This window comes from Lepidochelys kempii, chromosome 3, assembly GCF_965140265.1.
Source record: "Lepidochelys kempii isolate rLepKem1 chromosome 3, rLepKem1.hap2, whole genome shotgun sequence".
NCBI classification, from domain to species: domain Eukaryota; kingdom Metazoa; phylum Chordata; order Testudines; family Cheloniidae; genus Lepidochelys; species Lepidochelys kempii.
In genome coordinates this window covers 105,889,930-105,906,965 of record NC_133258.1, presented here as the reverse complement: position 1 = coordinate 105,906,965, position 17,036 = coordinate 105,889,930, and the positions used below count along the sequence as shown (strand labels likewise).

The 17,036-nt window shown below is 42.2% G+C and overlaps 1 protein-coding gene across 1 annotated transcript in view; it reads right to left on the bottom strand.

The window, feature by feature from the left end:
* The window catches only part of ECT2L (epithelial cell transforming 2 like), a 60,199-nt gene that overhangs the window by 12,930 nt on the left and 30,233 nt on the right, over positions 1-17,036 (bottom strand). The window contains exons 13-18 of the mRNA XM_073337461.1: positions 14,866-14,955; positions 12,828-13,042; positions 8,518-8,665; positions 7,134-7,207; positions 6,246-6,402; positions 5,226-5,291 (exon numbers count right to left, since the gene is read on the bottom strand). Coding sequence (XP_073193562.1) covers positions 5,226-5,291; positions 6,246-6,402; positions 7,134-7,207; positions 8,518-8,665; positions 12,828-13,042; positions 14,866-14,955 — 750 coding nt within the window. The remainder of the gene's footprint in view (positions 1-5,225; positions 5,292-6,245; positions 6,403-7,133; positions 7,208-8,517; positions 8,666-12,827; positions 13,043-14,865; positions 14,956-17,036) is intronic.

Here is a 17,036-nt window from a genome sequence, read left to right as displayed (position 1 = left end):
TCTGGCTGTCTGGCGTGCAAGATCCTAGAATGAAAATGCACAAGACAGAATTGTCCCTGCCTCAGTCCTCTCTGTCTGTCTTCACAGTGGCATGCAGAAAGCAGCAAGTTATCCCTTGGGAGGAGGAAGGATTCAATTTACCTGTAGAGAAGTGAAAAGGAGCTTAAAGATTGTTAGAACACCCCATTCAATAATACCAAGCACTGACTCAGCCTGGGTGTGAGGGGATTGACTCTGCAGTGCTTGATAAAGATGGAATATCTTGTAGGAGCTTAACAGACCTCTCTGTTTGATGTGTGACCTCACTGCCCACAAAATTGCAGCTCTTTTCAGAAAATGCATAGTAACTTGAGGAATTGTAGCTGAGGCTTGTATGCCTCTGCCATATACACCTTTGTTCCTCTGTAGGTTCTGTTCACAACTTACGTATGTACTTCTACTTCTTTAGGATGTTTGGATTCAACCGGGAGGGCAACAATACCACTCCCTATTATCTGAGGAAGACAGTGGTGACATTGGGGATGGAGGCCTGCTTAGTTCACACAACTACCGTGTTTGATAGAACATGGAACTGAAGTTTCATTGAGAATATACCAGTCTCTGAAACCCTTTTGGAGAAGGTGGTGGTGAGCAGGCAAGAGCCTTTCAGTGAAAAGAGAGGCCTGACAACTGTGACTGAACAGTAGTTTTACTCAGACTTGTAGCACACAGATCAAGATCACAACAGGAATCTGCATGTTTTCAGAGGACTGATAAGAGTGGCCATTCTCCTGAATCTTACGTAAAGATGAGGCGATGTTCTTCTGCGTTTCTGACAGTGCAATATGCTTCTAGTCTCTCTGACCTACGTTTCCAAAAAATGTTGGCTTAGCGCCCTGTGTGTGAGCCTTCTTGTAAAAACATTACTGTGCTATGCTTCAGCCAACTTTGCCCTGATGTCTTCTAACACCAACATCTACTCCTCAGTCACACACATACATCTTGTGATTTTTTTCTTCAGTATTCTAAGGTGATGATCACCCTCCTAGAATGAGTGATACTAGTTGCAGCCTCTGAGGTTTGCAGCTGATGGATTAGGCAGCACTGGATGTTGGGTCAGGATAGGTCCTCACTGCACTATGTTCTATGTTTTTGAAGTTTAAGAGTACGTTCCAGTTACATCTAAATCAGGTCTGAAAGCCAAGATCTGAGATTAATGAGGTGGTGATTACAATCAGTGTGGTCTGTTCCTTTACAATTTTCTTTACCATCTGTACTCGGTGGTTGGAGGGGAGGGGGCGGAGGAATAAAGGCCTTTTAGCCCTTTTGGTGACCACAGACTCCAGTTCCTCATGTACCACCTCTTTTGCTTTTTCCAACTGGACTTGAGGAACCTATTTTCTTTCAAGAGGCTTTCAACCCAGTCTGTGATGCACATAGTGTGCATTCCCTTGATTTTAAGTGTCTTGATGAGCTGGTCAGCCAGGACTTTCCTTTTTTCGTGCAGAATCCTGAGGAATAGAGTGAGAGCTTCTTCCCAGGACATGAACAAGGCTGCTTCTCAAAGCAGCGCTGAAGGTTTTCTGCCTTCTTATCAGTTTTATATGCACACCATGTTTCTGAAGAATCATCTGCTGGAAGTGGACCATCAAGCTCACTCTTCCATAGCATGAGACAGGTTATATTACTCCATGTCTCTTCCTTGGGCCACACCTCCACAACTCATGTAGAAGTCCAGATATGTTTCCCCCTATATGAAGTCTGGTATCTGTGTATCTGGACCTGATATCAACTAGTTGTTAAATAATATTGAGAATGAGTTCACCAAGAGATCTAGTACTGATCTGGATCAAGATCTTCATATACTAATTTGCTTCCAGACAGCAATTGCAACAAAGAAAGAATTGTGCTGGGTATTCGTGAGACCAATTAGCTCAGTAGTTGAGTCAGAAACTTTGTTGTCTCTGATTTTTCCAAGCACCTCTCCTATTTTCTCCTGTCTCTCTTCTGAAATAAAGATTGCCTTGGATGATAGCTTAAATGTTGGAGTTTTGTGATGGCTGTAATTGGCCTTTCCACTTGTTCACACAGACCTGTTTAGTGATTGCTGCTGGGCCTTGTATAACCTGCTGATGTCGTTGGAGCAGGGTATACATGGAGAGAGATGATATGGCATTTGTGAATGCCTCTGGAGAAGTTACAAGTCCAAAAAGGAAGTACTCTGTATTTATCTCCTTATGGATTTGAGGTTTTAAGTAGACTGCATGCCATTGTTGCTCTTTGTACTACAAAGAATCTTGTACCCACACCAAAATGTTTCCGTGGCACTGGTTCTATCATTCCAATGTATATGGACTATTATGTACTTAATTTTCTGATGCTGCAAGGGATCTTGTTAAGGTTGGTTTATTTTAATTTACTATGGGGAAAGGATAAATTTGTGCCGGGGACAGTGAGTAATTTTTAATGCATAGCCTTCCCTGACTATCTTAAGCACCCATTTTCTGAGGTGGTCCATTCCCAGATGCGGGACTACTCTGAAGTGTACCTCTAGGGTGGGTGGGGTATATGCCCAGACTCGGGAAACGCCAAAAATTAGAAGCTCTTGGGGTTAGATTGTTTTGCAGAGAATCCCAGCCTTGGTCTTCCAAGTCTTAGGAAAGATAACAATGGTCTAATCTTGTAATTTCTACACTGGAACCTGGAGGAGCAGAGGTTTCAAAGAGAACACCTGTTGGTATAAGGTAGTATCATGGTTAAAGGCAGTTACTCCTCTGTCCCCTTCCTGGTGTCTCTGAATTCATTCCCTCAGGTGTCAGGCATTGTGCCTTTACCTACCCTGGAGTGGAATTCCACACTTCTCCAGTTCTTAGGCTGGCCCTGGGGCTACTATATCCTGTGTATCCATTGTTCTTACCCAGCAGGTTCAACTGGGTTCAGCACCTGCAGTTCTTTCCTTTGGTAGTACATGACCAGTAGTATATAGTGACCAAATTCCCCCAACCCCCTTAAAACCAACATATTGTTTGTTGTAAGGGTAGGAACAAGAGGATTTTAAAACTGTCTACAGGTATGTCTCTTAATTATAGGCTTTTTTTTTCTAATAGTAATCTGGGCAGGGCTAACTTCTTGAGACACCTCAGTCATGTTTCCCCCAAACTCCTCCCTCTCTTGAGTCTTTCATTGTAAACCTGACAGTTCTTTTGATCTTCTGGTTTCCAGGCTTTACCTGTCCTAGCATTGTCTCTTAACAACTATGAAGTGTTTGCTGAGACATGTCTTATCTTGAGTCATCATTCTTCCCTTCCTGCTTTTTCCCTTACAGACACTATATTAAACTAAACAAATATATTCATACAACAAACACCCCACTAACCGGGTCAATATACTATATTTATAAATCATTACAGAGCAGCTCCAATTCTCTCACAGGTACTTTGAAGACTGAGCCTAGACCTCCCCAAGGAGAGACTGCAGCCAATACTCTCAAGTCTGAGGCGGCTGTATCTGCGTTCAGTATGAGTGATTATCTTATTCTCTTGTCTGTGGGTTTGGCTGTCTGAGAAAAATCCCTCAGCTGGTATGACTATGCCTTTTACTAAGGAGGCCACAGCAGGCTGAACCTCAGACAAAGTAATGAAGACTTCTAGTCTGTAAATACAAGCAGGTTTTGATAAGGAATTCCCAATCCACCTTAATCACACCCTCATAAACCAAATGAGGAAGAATTACACAGCTTTCCCTCAGCTTTGCAAGGTTTTTTTGGTGGCGGTGGTGCTGCTTCATTTTCTAAAAACACCAAGACCTATGAAGTCAAAGCGCCCTTTGTACTCAATTCTGGGAAGCGTAATTGACTGAGATTTCTTGCTTAAAACCCCAGTTTTAGAGATTTCTTCTCCTCTTTAGAGGATTTAGAGGGGAGACTCTTTCATGAGAGGTTTTAAAAGTTTGTACTGTCCCTTTAAAAACTGATTGTGAGCATTGTCCTTCACCACTCCCTGGCCCAACCCCCTCAGAAAAGTGGGGAGGGGCCTTACTTCCCCGTACCCTTATAAGACCCCTTCCCAGTTTTCTCAGGGATTTGGGCCAGGGAGTGGTAAAGGAAAGTCTGCATGCCTCCCTGCGGAGAATAGTATCCACTTTGACCTCCTGTGGGGATCCCTGGAGGCTTGATGGAGAGAGGAGGTATGCCCATCTGCCAGGGCAGGGGATCTGAATCACTTCACCCATATTCCCTGCAGTTGGGTTTGGACTGAGTGGGGACCGACTGCGTAGAATGATGAGTAAGGCAGTGCCACTGGAGACAAATGACTCATTGATATCAGGTCACAGGAGCATGGCAACTAAGGCCTCATAGGTACAACAGCTTGTGGGAAGGGAGGATGCTTTGCAGCCATCTCAGCGTGGATCTTTGTATTTTGCCAGCTGAGAGCAGGAATTTATTCCTCCAACTTTGCCTTCCCCGGAACTCAGGAGACTCCACTGAACCTTTTCTGCTTGTTCTTCAAGCTTCCATGCCTGGGGAGAGGCAACGTTTGAAAAACCTACTCCTTAAGTCTATGTCACTGATTCTGGCCTGATCTCCATATAGGGAGCTTCCACTCATCCTGCTCAGCTGTCTTGGCCTGGACCTCACCCCCATGTCACCTGGGAGCTGGGTTTTGCTGCAGCCTGCTGTCTGTCCCCCCTCTGAGTGTGGAGGAAAGGTGCTATTCTTGAAACCCTCCTTACAAGCCTCAATATCTTTAATTTTGCAGTGTGTGGAGGAGAAAAACCTTAAAGCCAATGAAGAAACAGACACTTAGGATTTTCTAAACAGTTTTTAGCTGTAAAACGGTACTCCAAAGGGAGTCTTGGAACCTGCCTTGGGCACTGCTTGGAGAGACAGAATTCTGGGGAGTTCTTCCTGAGGAATGGTCCTAAGCCCAGCCTCAGAACCAAGGTCTGCCTTGGTTTCCAACTGGAGAGGGCCATAAAAAGCCTCTAAAAATCTCATATTTGCAAATAGATTATGCATGTGGAATTATTTATATATATATACATATATATAATATATCAGATTAAATTAGAGCCCCATTGACTTAGAATTTTGCCATTGACTTCAATGGGGCCAGAATTTGAGTGCTAAAACAAGACTAATAATGGAAGGACTACCTAAATTTGAACTCTCAGTGGGGTAGTGCTGCTGTAAATCAGAGCTGAAATAAAATGCATTAAACTGTTCGAAAGGAAAATGAAGTACTTACAGGACATCCCTGGATGATTCTTTGTGCATTTAGCATTTGCTCATCTTTGCTCATGTTTAGTTTTAGCTGGAAAATAAACTAAGATTAGACCACAAATAACTTCACAAAAGTTGGGAAAGGAGGAGATTGTGTTCTATGTAAGGGTCTTATCCAAATCTCATAGAAGTCAATGGAAAAACTCCCCCTGACTTCAATGGGTTTATAAGAGACCCTAATTTATTCGTGGGCAATTCTAGGTGGTACAGTGATATTTGAGTTAGACAGAAAATTGATTAAACTAAATTTACCTCAATGACTTTTGATCAAGAAAATAACTTATGTAAAATCTCCAAAGAAATGTAAACAAAGAGCTTGACAAAATCCTTCTGCTCTGAACTCCTGTTGGGTGTGTAGAGATTTTTTTTTGGGGGGGGGGCACTTGCTGATGGAATAAATCTACCAGCTGCTAGGTGTTTCCTCATGCCTGATGAACCAGCTTAGCTTCTATTTCTACAGAAAATAGAGGAGGAGTAAGGCTGTTGATGTAGTTGTTAGTAAGGGCCATCCACCAGGGAAGAACAGCTGCAATGCATAACCTATCATCCCTATCATGTTCCAGCAGCACCTAACCATCTGAGAAAATCCCTGTTATGTGGGTGGTGGTCAACTGGGGACTCTACCCAGTTTATACTCCCTTTACACTGCTGTGCGAACCTAGGAGAACCACTGGATATAATCAAGAACCACCACTGGACATAACTGGGACTTTAAAAATGTCTTGGCTTCTACAAAGTCCCTCAGAAAGGACTATAAAGAAACTTGGGTCATGAGGAGAGAACAGAGTTCAGGGGACTGCCCTATGTCTCCTCCTGGCTCTGGGACTGGAGAGGGAAGCAGCTCCTCCCAGCAAAGTACCTGAGATGGAAGGCAACTCATGGTCTAATTCTCGCCTAAATCTCCTGGCTCCGTGTGGATGCCTCATAAGACAAAGCAAAAATACCACACTGAAAGGAGAGAATACAGACAATTGGGGTGACAAACCTGATCTATGTATTCCTTGTATTGTTTCATCATCTTGACTGCGGCAGTCAAATCTTCACGGTCAGCGTGTTCTGAAGGAGTGTGCAGTCTCAGAGCATAAAGAAGATTAAGATACTCTTCAAACCTTTTAGAAGGGAATAGCAGCAGCTCCTGTAGGCTATATTTTCACATAGATATAATCCATGTGTTAGCTAGGAACCTGAGTAATTCAGCGATATATGTATTGTAAGTTATACAGTGTGACTTCTAGTTGGGAGTGGTTTAGCATGACTCTTACTGATTCACACACTGGAAAGCCCTTTTTTGGCTGACCCGCTAAAGCTGATGCTTATGTACTGAGAGGGTCTTAGATCAAGTATCAGCATGAAGCAATGTGCCACACACACACGATGAGTCTATCTGTTAGTTTGAGAAGTCTGTTAATCAGTTAAGTTTTTTCAAGTGTCTGGCTCTCAACTGCAAGAAATAACACAGCAATTGCTAATGGTCCGCTATGACACTGATTCAAAACCAGAGTCCTTTTCATTAAAAATCTGACCAATCTGATCTGACAAACTTCTTCATAGTTTATGATCATGTCCTTATGCTTTGGTAGAGAGCCCATGTGGAAGGCAAGAGGAACGTGTAGAGCCTGGAAAATGTCATGAATACGGAATCCATTTAGTCCAAGAAGAATAACAACTGTACAAATATGCTATGGGCCAACTCATAATCTCCTATGACTTGTGTATGTATTTGCACTAAGACTTCATTCAAATACGACTTTGTTTACACTGCTTTTAAAATTGAGTTGGGAGGGAAGTGGGTTGGGATACTCACAGTGGACCTGATCCAAAGCCCAGATTCTGATTTTCTGTTATGTCACAGTGTAAATACCATAGACCTTACCTCATCATGTTCGTAACGACAGTTTTATCATGTCTTTTCAGGAAGGCACGGAATAAAGGAATGGTCTCTCTGCACTGTGAAAGGTAGAGGGTTGATCATCAATATAAACTTGATTATCGGAGATCAGCTTACTGGAGATTTTTTTCTTCATACTGTCATTAAAATTATTTTGTATAAAGATTTTTACATTCTCAGCTGTAACAGAATTTAGTCCAAATGTATCCTTTAAAGCGATGTGATCCATCAAGAAGAGTAAATCAAAACTTTTAACATACCTCTCCCCACAAAAGTTTTTTTGTTTTTGGTCTTTTGACCCTCCAGAACAGTAACTGCAACAGTGTTGAAATCCCTGTTCTCAGGCTGGGCGACCTTCTAAACCTTAGAGAGAAAGCGAGCACAAATCTGCCTCGCTTGGCAGGAAGAAGTGAGGATCATGAACTTGATGAGCATGGCTCTCCAGGCTGAAGTTCTCCAACTTGCAAGAATGGATTAAGCAAGGGAACAGTGAGGCACATACTCTGGCATCTATGCTCAAGCAAACTTTGTTCTCTGGGTTTTATCACGAAGCCTAGAGTTGGGGGTTCAAATGGTGAAGTAGTAGTAATTTTGAAGGATAATCTTTTTTACATTTAATGGCACATATTAAAATGAAAAGGGGGCATAAATGGCTGGTTGATAGTTCTACCAACATTAAGCGTCTCTGTAAACTCTAGCACTCACTCTTGCTGGAATTATGTAACAACTCTAAATGCCTCCATTGCAGATTTAGAGCAGGGCTAAACAAGAAAACTGGTGGCTACCAAGGTTCTATCTCTGTGCATGTGCCATGTGCTTTGAAGGCATGCTGATATTTTTTAATTGGGAGACTGTGTGTGTGTGTAAAAACAATAGTCTTTCAATAAAGCAGACAAACATGTGTGCGTACCCAACTTAGACACATAATAAGGATTAGCACACACATACAGCTATGTTTGCAAGCAAACCCCACCTTGTACGTGCATTAGGGTATATGTTCATACAAGTGACTGCTTCGGCATTTCTAAAATCTTCATCAGGAATGTACATCCACTACAGGTGTTAAATGGCAGATTTATTAAGGCAAATTTAACCCTATAAAGACTTCAAAGAAGCAGAGGCTAATTGACTATCATCCCTTTGATTTTCATGCAACTTCTGTATTAGGACTGGTATTTTCCTGAGTTTTAGAATTTTGGCATACCAAGAATATCAATATTGGAATGGATTCCATAGAAAGAAACATAATTCATTAAAACAAATTCTTCTTCTACCAAATTAAGTGTGAATATTAGCTTGCATTTCCGACAAAATAAATGTGAGCATTAGACTGGCGTATGATGTATTTTCACAGTCATATAGTACTTACCATATCAATGGTTTTCAGAATGACACTGTAGTTGTTGAAGAAGTTTGTGTATGTTTGAAGCTGCCAGCCAAATTGAGTGAATATTTCACCCAAGCACTGGGATGGACTCCATTCTTGAAGTCTTTCTGTCAGCTCATTTAAAAACTGCCTGCATTTGAAATAAATAGAGAGAGATGTTTGTCATTCCACAGTTTCCTGGCCAAATTACTGTTTGGATAACTACATTCTTCCTAGTGTTAAAAATAAATAAATCCTGCTCTAGTTTTAATTGGATACAGTTTTCTCATTCTTGTCCTAGTGTGCTGTTTAGAGTTTATATACGCTGTTAAACAATTGCCATGTTTTCATCCCAGAGCTGGCAGTGAAGTGATTTCTGTATATCTTATGAAGTGCTTTGGGATCTGTCTGGATGATAGTTATGATATAAATAGAAGTAGAAGAAGAAGGGAAGAGTATAAAAATATTGCTCGGGCATGTAGGAATGATATCAGGAGGGCCAAATCGCACCTGGAGCTGCAGCTAGCCAGAGATGTCAAGAGTAACAAGAAGGGTTTCTTCAGGTATGTTGGCAACAAGAAGAAAGCCAAGGAATGTGTGGGCCCCTTACTGAATGAGGGAGGCAACCTAGTGACAGAGGATGTGGAAAAAGCTAATGTACTCAATGCTTTTTTTGCCTCTGTTTTCACTAACAAGGTCAGCTCCCAGACTGCTGCGCCGGGCATCACAAAATGGGGAAGAGATGGCCAGCCCTCTGTGGAGATAGAGGTGGTTAGGGACTATTTAGAAAAGCTGGACGTGCACAAGTCCATGGGGCCGGACGAGTTGCATCCGAGAGTGCTGAAGGAATTGGCGGCTGTGATTGCAGAGCCATTGGCCATTATCTTTGAAAACTCGTGGCGAACCGGGGAAGTCCCGGATGACTGGAAAAAGGCTAATGTATCTTTAAAAATCTTTAAAAAAGGGAAGGAGGAGGATCCTGGGAACTACAGGCCAGTCAGCCTCACCTCAGTCCCTGGAAAAATCATGGAGCAGGTCCTCAAAGAATCAATCTTGAAGCACTTGCATGAGAGGAAAGTGATCAGGAACAGCCAGCATGGATTCACCAAGGGAAGGTCATGCCTGACTAATCTAATCGCCTTTTATGATAAGATTACTGGTTCTGTGGATGAAGGGAAAGCAGTGGATGTATTGTTTCTTGACTTTAGCAAAGCTTTTGACACGGTCAACCACAGTATTCTTGTCAGCAAGTTAAGGAAGTATGGGCTGGATGAATGCACTATAAGGTGGGTAGAAAGCTGGCTAGATTGTCGGGCTCAACGGGTAGTGATCAATGGCTCCATGTCTAGTTGGCAGCCGGTATCAAGTGGAGTACCCCAAGGGTCGGTCCTGGGGCCGGTTTTGTTCAATATCTTCATAAATGATCTGGAGGATGGTGTGGATTGCACTCTCAGCAAATTTGCGGATGATACTAAACTGGGAGGAGTGGTAGATACGCTGGAGGGGAGGGATAGGATACAGAAGGACCTAGACAAATTGGAGGATTGGGCCAAAAGAAATCTGATGAGGTTCAATAAGGATAAGTGCAGGGTCCTGCACTTAGGACGGAAGAACCCAATGCACAGCTACAGACTAGGGACCGAATGGCTAGGCAGCAGTTCTGCGGAAAAGGACCTAGGGGTGACAGTGGACGAGAAGCTGGATATGAGTCAGCAGTGTGCCCTTGTTGCCAAGAAGGCCAATGGCATTTTGGGATGTATAAGTAGGGGCATAGCGAGCAGATCGAGGGACGTGATCGTTCCCCTCTATTCGACATTGGTGAGGCCTCATCTGGAGTACTGTGTCCAGTTTTGGGCCCCACACTTCAAGAAGGATGTGGATAAATTGGAGAGAGTCCAGTGAAGGGCAACAAAAATGATTAGGGGACTGGAACACATGAGTTATGAGGAGAGGCTGAGGGAGCTGGGATTGTTTAGCCTGCAGAAGAGAAGAATGAGGGGGGATTTGATAGCTGCTTTCAACTACCTGAAAGGGGGTTCCAAAGAGGATGGCTCTAGACTGTTCTCAATGGTAGCAGATGACAGAACGAGGAGTAATGGTCTCAAGTTGCAGTGGGGGAGGTTTAGATTGGATATTAGGAAAAACTTTTTCACTAAGAGGGTGGTGAAACACTGGAATGCGTTACCTAGAGAGGTGGTTGAATCTCCTTCCTTAGAGGTTTTTAAGGTCAGGCTTGACAAAGCCCTGGCTGGGATGATTTAACTGGGAATTGGTCCTGCTTCGAGCAGGGGGTTGGACTAGATGACCTTCTGGGGTCCCTTCCAACCCTGATATTCTATGATTCTATGATTCTAAGTTCTTTATCATTTAAACCTTAAAAATGTGGGTAGCTTATAAAATCAGCCCTTTTTTACTGCCTTGAAAGATTTACAACGCTCCCCTCTTTTAGGCTATCCAAAGTTTTGCATAAGGAAATGCATATATTTTTTCACTGATAGGATATCTGTTTCTCAACTACTGATGCCCCAGTTCCAAGTAGCTACCATAGGACCAATGAATGTGAGACTGTTGTGTAATGTTGACCTGGGATCTATTTTTAATCATCTGAATTGCAACTAATTTTTTTTTAAACTGCAGGAATGGGAAATGTACACATAGAGCTTGCAAGGAAAATAAAAACATGATTATGTGGATTTTTCTTGGTAAGATTAATCGTATCTCAATTCCTGGCATATATTATAAAATCATTGTTAAAATCTGTACCTCTTGCATCAGTCTGAACACTTTGAATCTAGATTAATGGAACTTTCTTTGGTACTTTTCCTTTGTTTGCTTAATGCCGACATCTTCTCAGATGTTTGACAGATGTGTTCCAATGAGAGGGTGGGGTATTTTAGTTTGTTTTTTACATTACCTCAGCTTTGAGCTCTTACAGATTTTATTTATCCAAAGTTTAAAATAACTTTTCATCTTTTAACTATGTCAGTAACCAGATCTCCAGCTTACGTTCTTGTGATGTCTTCCTTTTATTATGTAACCATGTTTTACTAAGCTCAGTTTGTTCCAAATCATGTTGCTTGTTTAATTCACTATTTATCCTAGTCTCTTCCTTTCTGTTTGTAGACTTGCAATAGTTGCCACTGAAACGGATTTTTTTAAACGTTACTAGAGTTGGGCATGAAGCAAAAACATGGAACTTATTCTGATCTGACCTTCATATTTCTATTGTGGGCAGAACCAAAACTACGGTAAAGAAAATTCTTGAACTTCAGGATTCAGAATCCAGATCCAAAGTGTGGGGTGTCCAACTCTGACCCACTAGAGAGAGGTTTGAGCTATGAACTTTGACTGAGAACTACAGTTCTGGAGTTTCGTTTGAGCCTCTCTCTAGCCCATGATTCTGCAATCAGATTTATGCAGAGAACTCCTGTGCCAGTACAGAGCCTCGCTGACGTCAGTGGGGCTCTGGGCAGATGCAGGATATGCCCATTCACACATGATTCCAGGATCAGAACTCTCATTATTACTGACATATCAAGCATCTTAAAACTTCAAAGGGATAGTTGTAGAATAAGAGTCCAGTTTCTTTCATCCTGTACATTACCATCACTCTCAGACTGATAAATACCTAGCACTTACAGGGCATGATTTATTTATAGTTCTCAAAAGCCCTTTCAAATGTGGTAAGTATAAGATGATTAATTTAAGAAATATGGGGAAACTGAGGCAGAGATTGAGTAGCCCAAGATCACACCATGAGTCAGTGACAGAGCGGAGAATGCCCCCTAGACTCCTGACTCTTAATCAAGTATCCTGTTCTCTGGACTACGCTGCCTCCACAATATATAACCCTTTTTTATCTTAATACTGTGCTTTCTCATTGGATTCAGCATTTTCTCAACTAGTTCTAGCCAGGCAGGATTTTATACTTTTGTATCATTCAGGGTGTAAAATCTACAGTAATTTCACCAAAACGGAAACAAGATTTTAATTTTTCATGTTGATGGTCTGGTCATATTCTGCAAAGCCCCGCATTGTGTGCCACCGTTCACAGGTAAGGTCAGTAAGTAACGATACCGTTGCTTTCCAAAAGCATCTGCCTGAAAAGTCAACCAAGATTGGAGGGATGGCTGCTAATTAAGTCCTATGCCTCAGTCAGGAGCGTAGTGTCCTATTCTGGCCAGTCTTTCTCTTTGTCACGGAACATTAACAGATGTTGATAACCCGTGCAGCAACGGCACTGTTTCGGCTTTTGTCTAACCCAAAATATTTAAAACTCTTAGTAAATTTAAAATGCAGCATATAGAATATACCTATTGAGTTGTAAGGCATCCAAGATATCAGAGAAGATGATTTGAACATTAGCATGACTTAGGATGGCTCGATTTGATGCTAATGCTGCTTTCAGTGGTGTAACATAAACATCTCTCACAGTTTTCAGTATGCGTACATAGTTCTTCTCACTTGTCAGCAGCTCCCTGGCAAATTTAGTTCGTCCGTCTGCGGTGTCCTTCTCAAGTTTTTTATCCTACAATCAGAACAAGGAGAGTAAGTTAGAAGAGGTTATCTTTACAATAAAAGGCCTGGGGCTGGAGGAGGACCAGAAAACAATGAAAAAGGGACAGAACATAATACCTACTTGCACCATTGCAATACGACCTACTGGTTTTGATACACCCAAGAAGAAAAACTATTGATGTTTATCAGTAATTTTTCTCTGTACCTCTTCCTTGCCCAAATGCACATATGTGCAAGTCCAACACACACAACAGAGTCCCCCAAACAGTTACAATGTGTCTCCCTCCCCCACCCCAGGAGAGAGGGAGGGAAATACCCTTGTCAACACATTAATCTATATCCTAAACTACAAGAACTCCGGTTTCATACATTTAATATTTTAAGGTCAGCAGCGATCACTGTGATCATCCATAGATCCCTCCATGGATAAAAATTTGCATCTGCGGATATAAATTGGTATCCGTGGAACCGCAGGACTCTCCCAGAAACCGCACCGGCGAAAGTAGTAGAACGTGGGGCTGCTGCTCCTCGGAGCCCACGCCGACAGCTCCTCCGGTGCATCTGTACTGCCCCCCCAACCCCGCCCACTGGGGTGGACACCAGGCTCAGCAGCAGCTGCCCCTGGTCACGCTCTTGTGTTCAAGCAGCGCACACACTCCCAGACAGGAGATGCAGACAGCTGCGTGGAAGGGACGGGCAGGGCTGGGAGCGGGCCTGCAGGTGGTACAACCATGACGGAGGAGCTGCCAGTGTGGGTCTCTGGCTCCTGGGAATGGTGGCCCCATGTTCTGCTCCTTTCACCGCTGCAGTTCCCGAGAAAGTCCTGTGGCCTGCAGATACCGATTTCTATCCACGGATATCTGCATCTAGTCTCACCTCCTGTGTAACACAGGCCGTGGAAATTTCCCAGAATAATTCCTAGAGCAGATCTTTTAGAAAAACTTCCAGTCTAAGTTTGAAACCCTGCTGATAATCCTGTCCCCACTGCGGAATCAACGTGTTTATTTAAAAAAAAAAAAATTCAAAGGTGGTTCGGGGGAAACCTATGTTTGAACAGAGAAGGCTAGGCAGCACTGCTTGAGCAAAATCGATTTTTCCCCTTCCCCATTTTCCTGGCAGCTCAGTATGTCACTTGCATAGGCATTCTTTTTTCATTCAAACTGAGATTAAGGGTGAAATCCTGGTCCCATGACATAAACAGGAGTTTTGCAATTTACTTCTGTGGAGCTAGGATTTCACCCGAAGTGTCTGATTTTGGGATTCAAACCCAGATCTCACCCTTAGTAGAGCATAATACCACTTTAAACTTCTCAAAGAGAACAAAGATTCTTGTTTATCTAGAAGCATGATAATTCCCTTGATTACAGAACATAAACAAGACTAAGCTTTAACTCCAAAGAGGCAGAGGATGAACTATGTGTAAGGTACATGTGTAGTCACAACAAAAATAATATGAAGTGTTGCATCCCTTTCTAAGGTCTGCTTGCAAACTAAATTCCAACAGAATTATGATTTTTGGACATTCACATAAGGGGTAACAATTTAAAAAAAATACTAGATACATTTGTGCATCTGAAGAAGTGGGTTTTTTACCCACGAAAGCTTATGCCCAAATAAATTTTAGTCTTTAAGGTGCCACCGGCCTCCTCGTTGTTTTTGTGGATACAGACTAACGTGGCTACCCCTCTGATAACTTGACTAGATACATTGTCAGTATCTACTTTGCTGGAGTTTTTTCACTTTTCTCAATATTTTCCTGTAGGAAAGAAACTACAGGTCCAACATGTACATCACAGAAGACAATAAGGTATTACGAATCATTGATTTCCTTACCAACTGAGCCACTGCCTCAAATGTTGGCTCATTTGCTCTGATGCTGCAGTTAGGCTTTTGGCTCAGGGTGGCAGCCTCTTTTGCATCCTCCTGAGGATTAAACAGAAGCTTTTTTTCATACATCATTTCATAGCTTACTAGGATTAGTATTCTATAGATAATTGGCACTATAGCATCTATATAAGAAACATTAACTAGTGATGCTATTTACTGTGTTTATTGTTGAGTGTTTATGCTGTAACTCAGTCATCGTAATTTACATGAGCTTGACTTCACCTTGGGATCTCAGCTCAGGAGGGGGATATATTTTCAATTCCCCAAACAAAAAGCAGTCCCATTCTTGCAGACTTACATGTGTGTGTAACTTTCAGCACATGAGTATGCATGGTGACTTCCACAGGACTCCTCACATGCTTTAAATTAAACATGTGTGCAAGTCATTATAGGGTCAGTGCCACAGTGGGACCATTATCACAAGAGTGCCCACAAAGCCTTTTTACAAAGCCAGCCTGTAATTGGTGTGTGGTCAGAACCCTTGTGCCCAGGTGGACCTCAGTGGTGTGGCTCCACAGGGCCCAGAGGTTTGCTCATGTGCAATGAATTGCAGGGCTGGGGCCTTAGCTTGCTGTTTGCTGTTCTATGAAAGTTGTGTACTTTACTTTGCTATTCCCTGAGAGCTAACCACTGTTGAACTTGAGCAGTATAGTTTATGCACAAATGAAAAATCTAACTTCATAATGGCCAACTTCATGGGCTAACAGAAAGCTAAATATGTATTTACGTGATTGGTCATAACAGCTGATGGCTCATTGGGAAATGTTATTAACTTTGGAAATCTTAGTGCACTAAGACTATTCCTCTGGGTAACAATCCCTTGAGATAACATACTTAAAGCTCTGCAGCTCTATCATTAACATTAGATGTCTTTGTTTATCATAACTTTGACAGGTAGTGTTTATTCTAGCTATGAAAATCAAATTTAGCTTCCAGTGCTCAGGCCCCCTTTTCTCCAAGCAGTTTCTTGAGGATCTACATTCCTCCTACTTCATTTATAAGCAGATTAAGCACTAGTTCAACCGGAGCAGTGGATTTATGATGCAGACTAATGTTCCATTGGGACGAAAGTGAGGTCACCAAATGTATATTATTTTGTGACCGAAAACAGGAACTGACGCTAGACCTCAAGAATGGAAAGGTAAGCCCATTAACCCACTGCAGCTGCTAGCCCCTGGCTAGTGAGCTGCACTGAAAGAGGTCACTCTTCCTTAATGAATGCACCAAGATTTGTCTTCTAGTCACCATATGTCAAGCTCTGTCTGCTAAGCTCTCTGTATTATACTTCCTCAGCAGGAAAAAATGTTGGAAATTCCAAAGGATTTTCCTAAGTAACCAAAAATAAAATTAAGATAAACATTATTCAAGGTCAAAATGGGTAAATTTCACACTAAAATGGGTTATCATGAGGTGCTAGTGGGATAGTGTGTTAATGGCTGCGTCTTTATAAGCAACAGTGTGTATTTATATGGGGATGACACGCCCCAAAGTCAAGACAGGTTGAAATTTGGGGAGGAGATTCAGAATTTCAATCCCTGTGCCAATGGTGGCTGAAGATCTTGTAAATTCAAGTCTGGGTGGGCTGAAGGAGAGAGAGGAGGAGACTGGGGTTCATGCTGACTGATCCAGTGGATTTGACTTGTTAACACTTATTGCATCCATATGGGATGAAGATAACTGGGCCTACAAATTTACCTTAATTGTGAGCTCAGCTGTAAAAAGTGAGTGAAGGTTCATAAAGTGTCACAATAACCTACAACCAAAAATGCTGATAGGAAAATCAAGACAGACTAAATTAGTTCAAATCAAAAGGCCCACTGATATAACTCACTGTGTTAAGATCACACCTGGTAAACAAGGAGTAAAGGACTGGAAATCAATGGACCAAAGTTGATGCTTGGGAAAATAGGCCTAATTGCTGGACAAAATAATGAAGGGATGGGATATTCCACATATCACTCCCTTTTGGGGTTCTTAAAGAGATCTTAGGGAGAAAAAATTACTACTGAAGCGAGCTTCACCATCATGGCTGCCACTCTCACCATCTCCTGGGACTCTGGGCCTTTGTCATCCTGATCCTGAGAGATGTCCTGTCCTGACCTGACCAGACCAAGTGA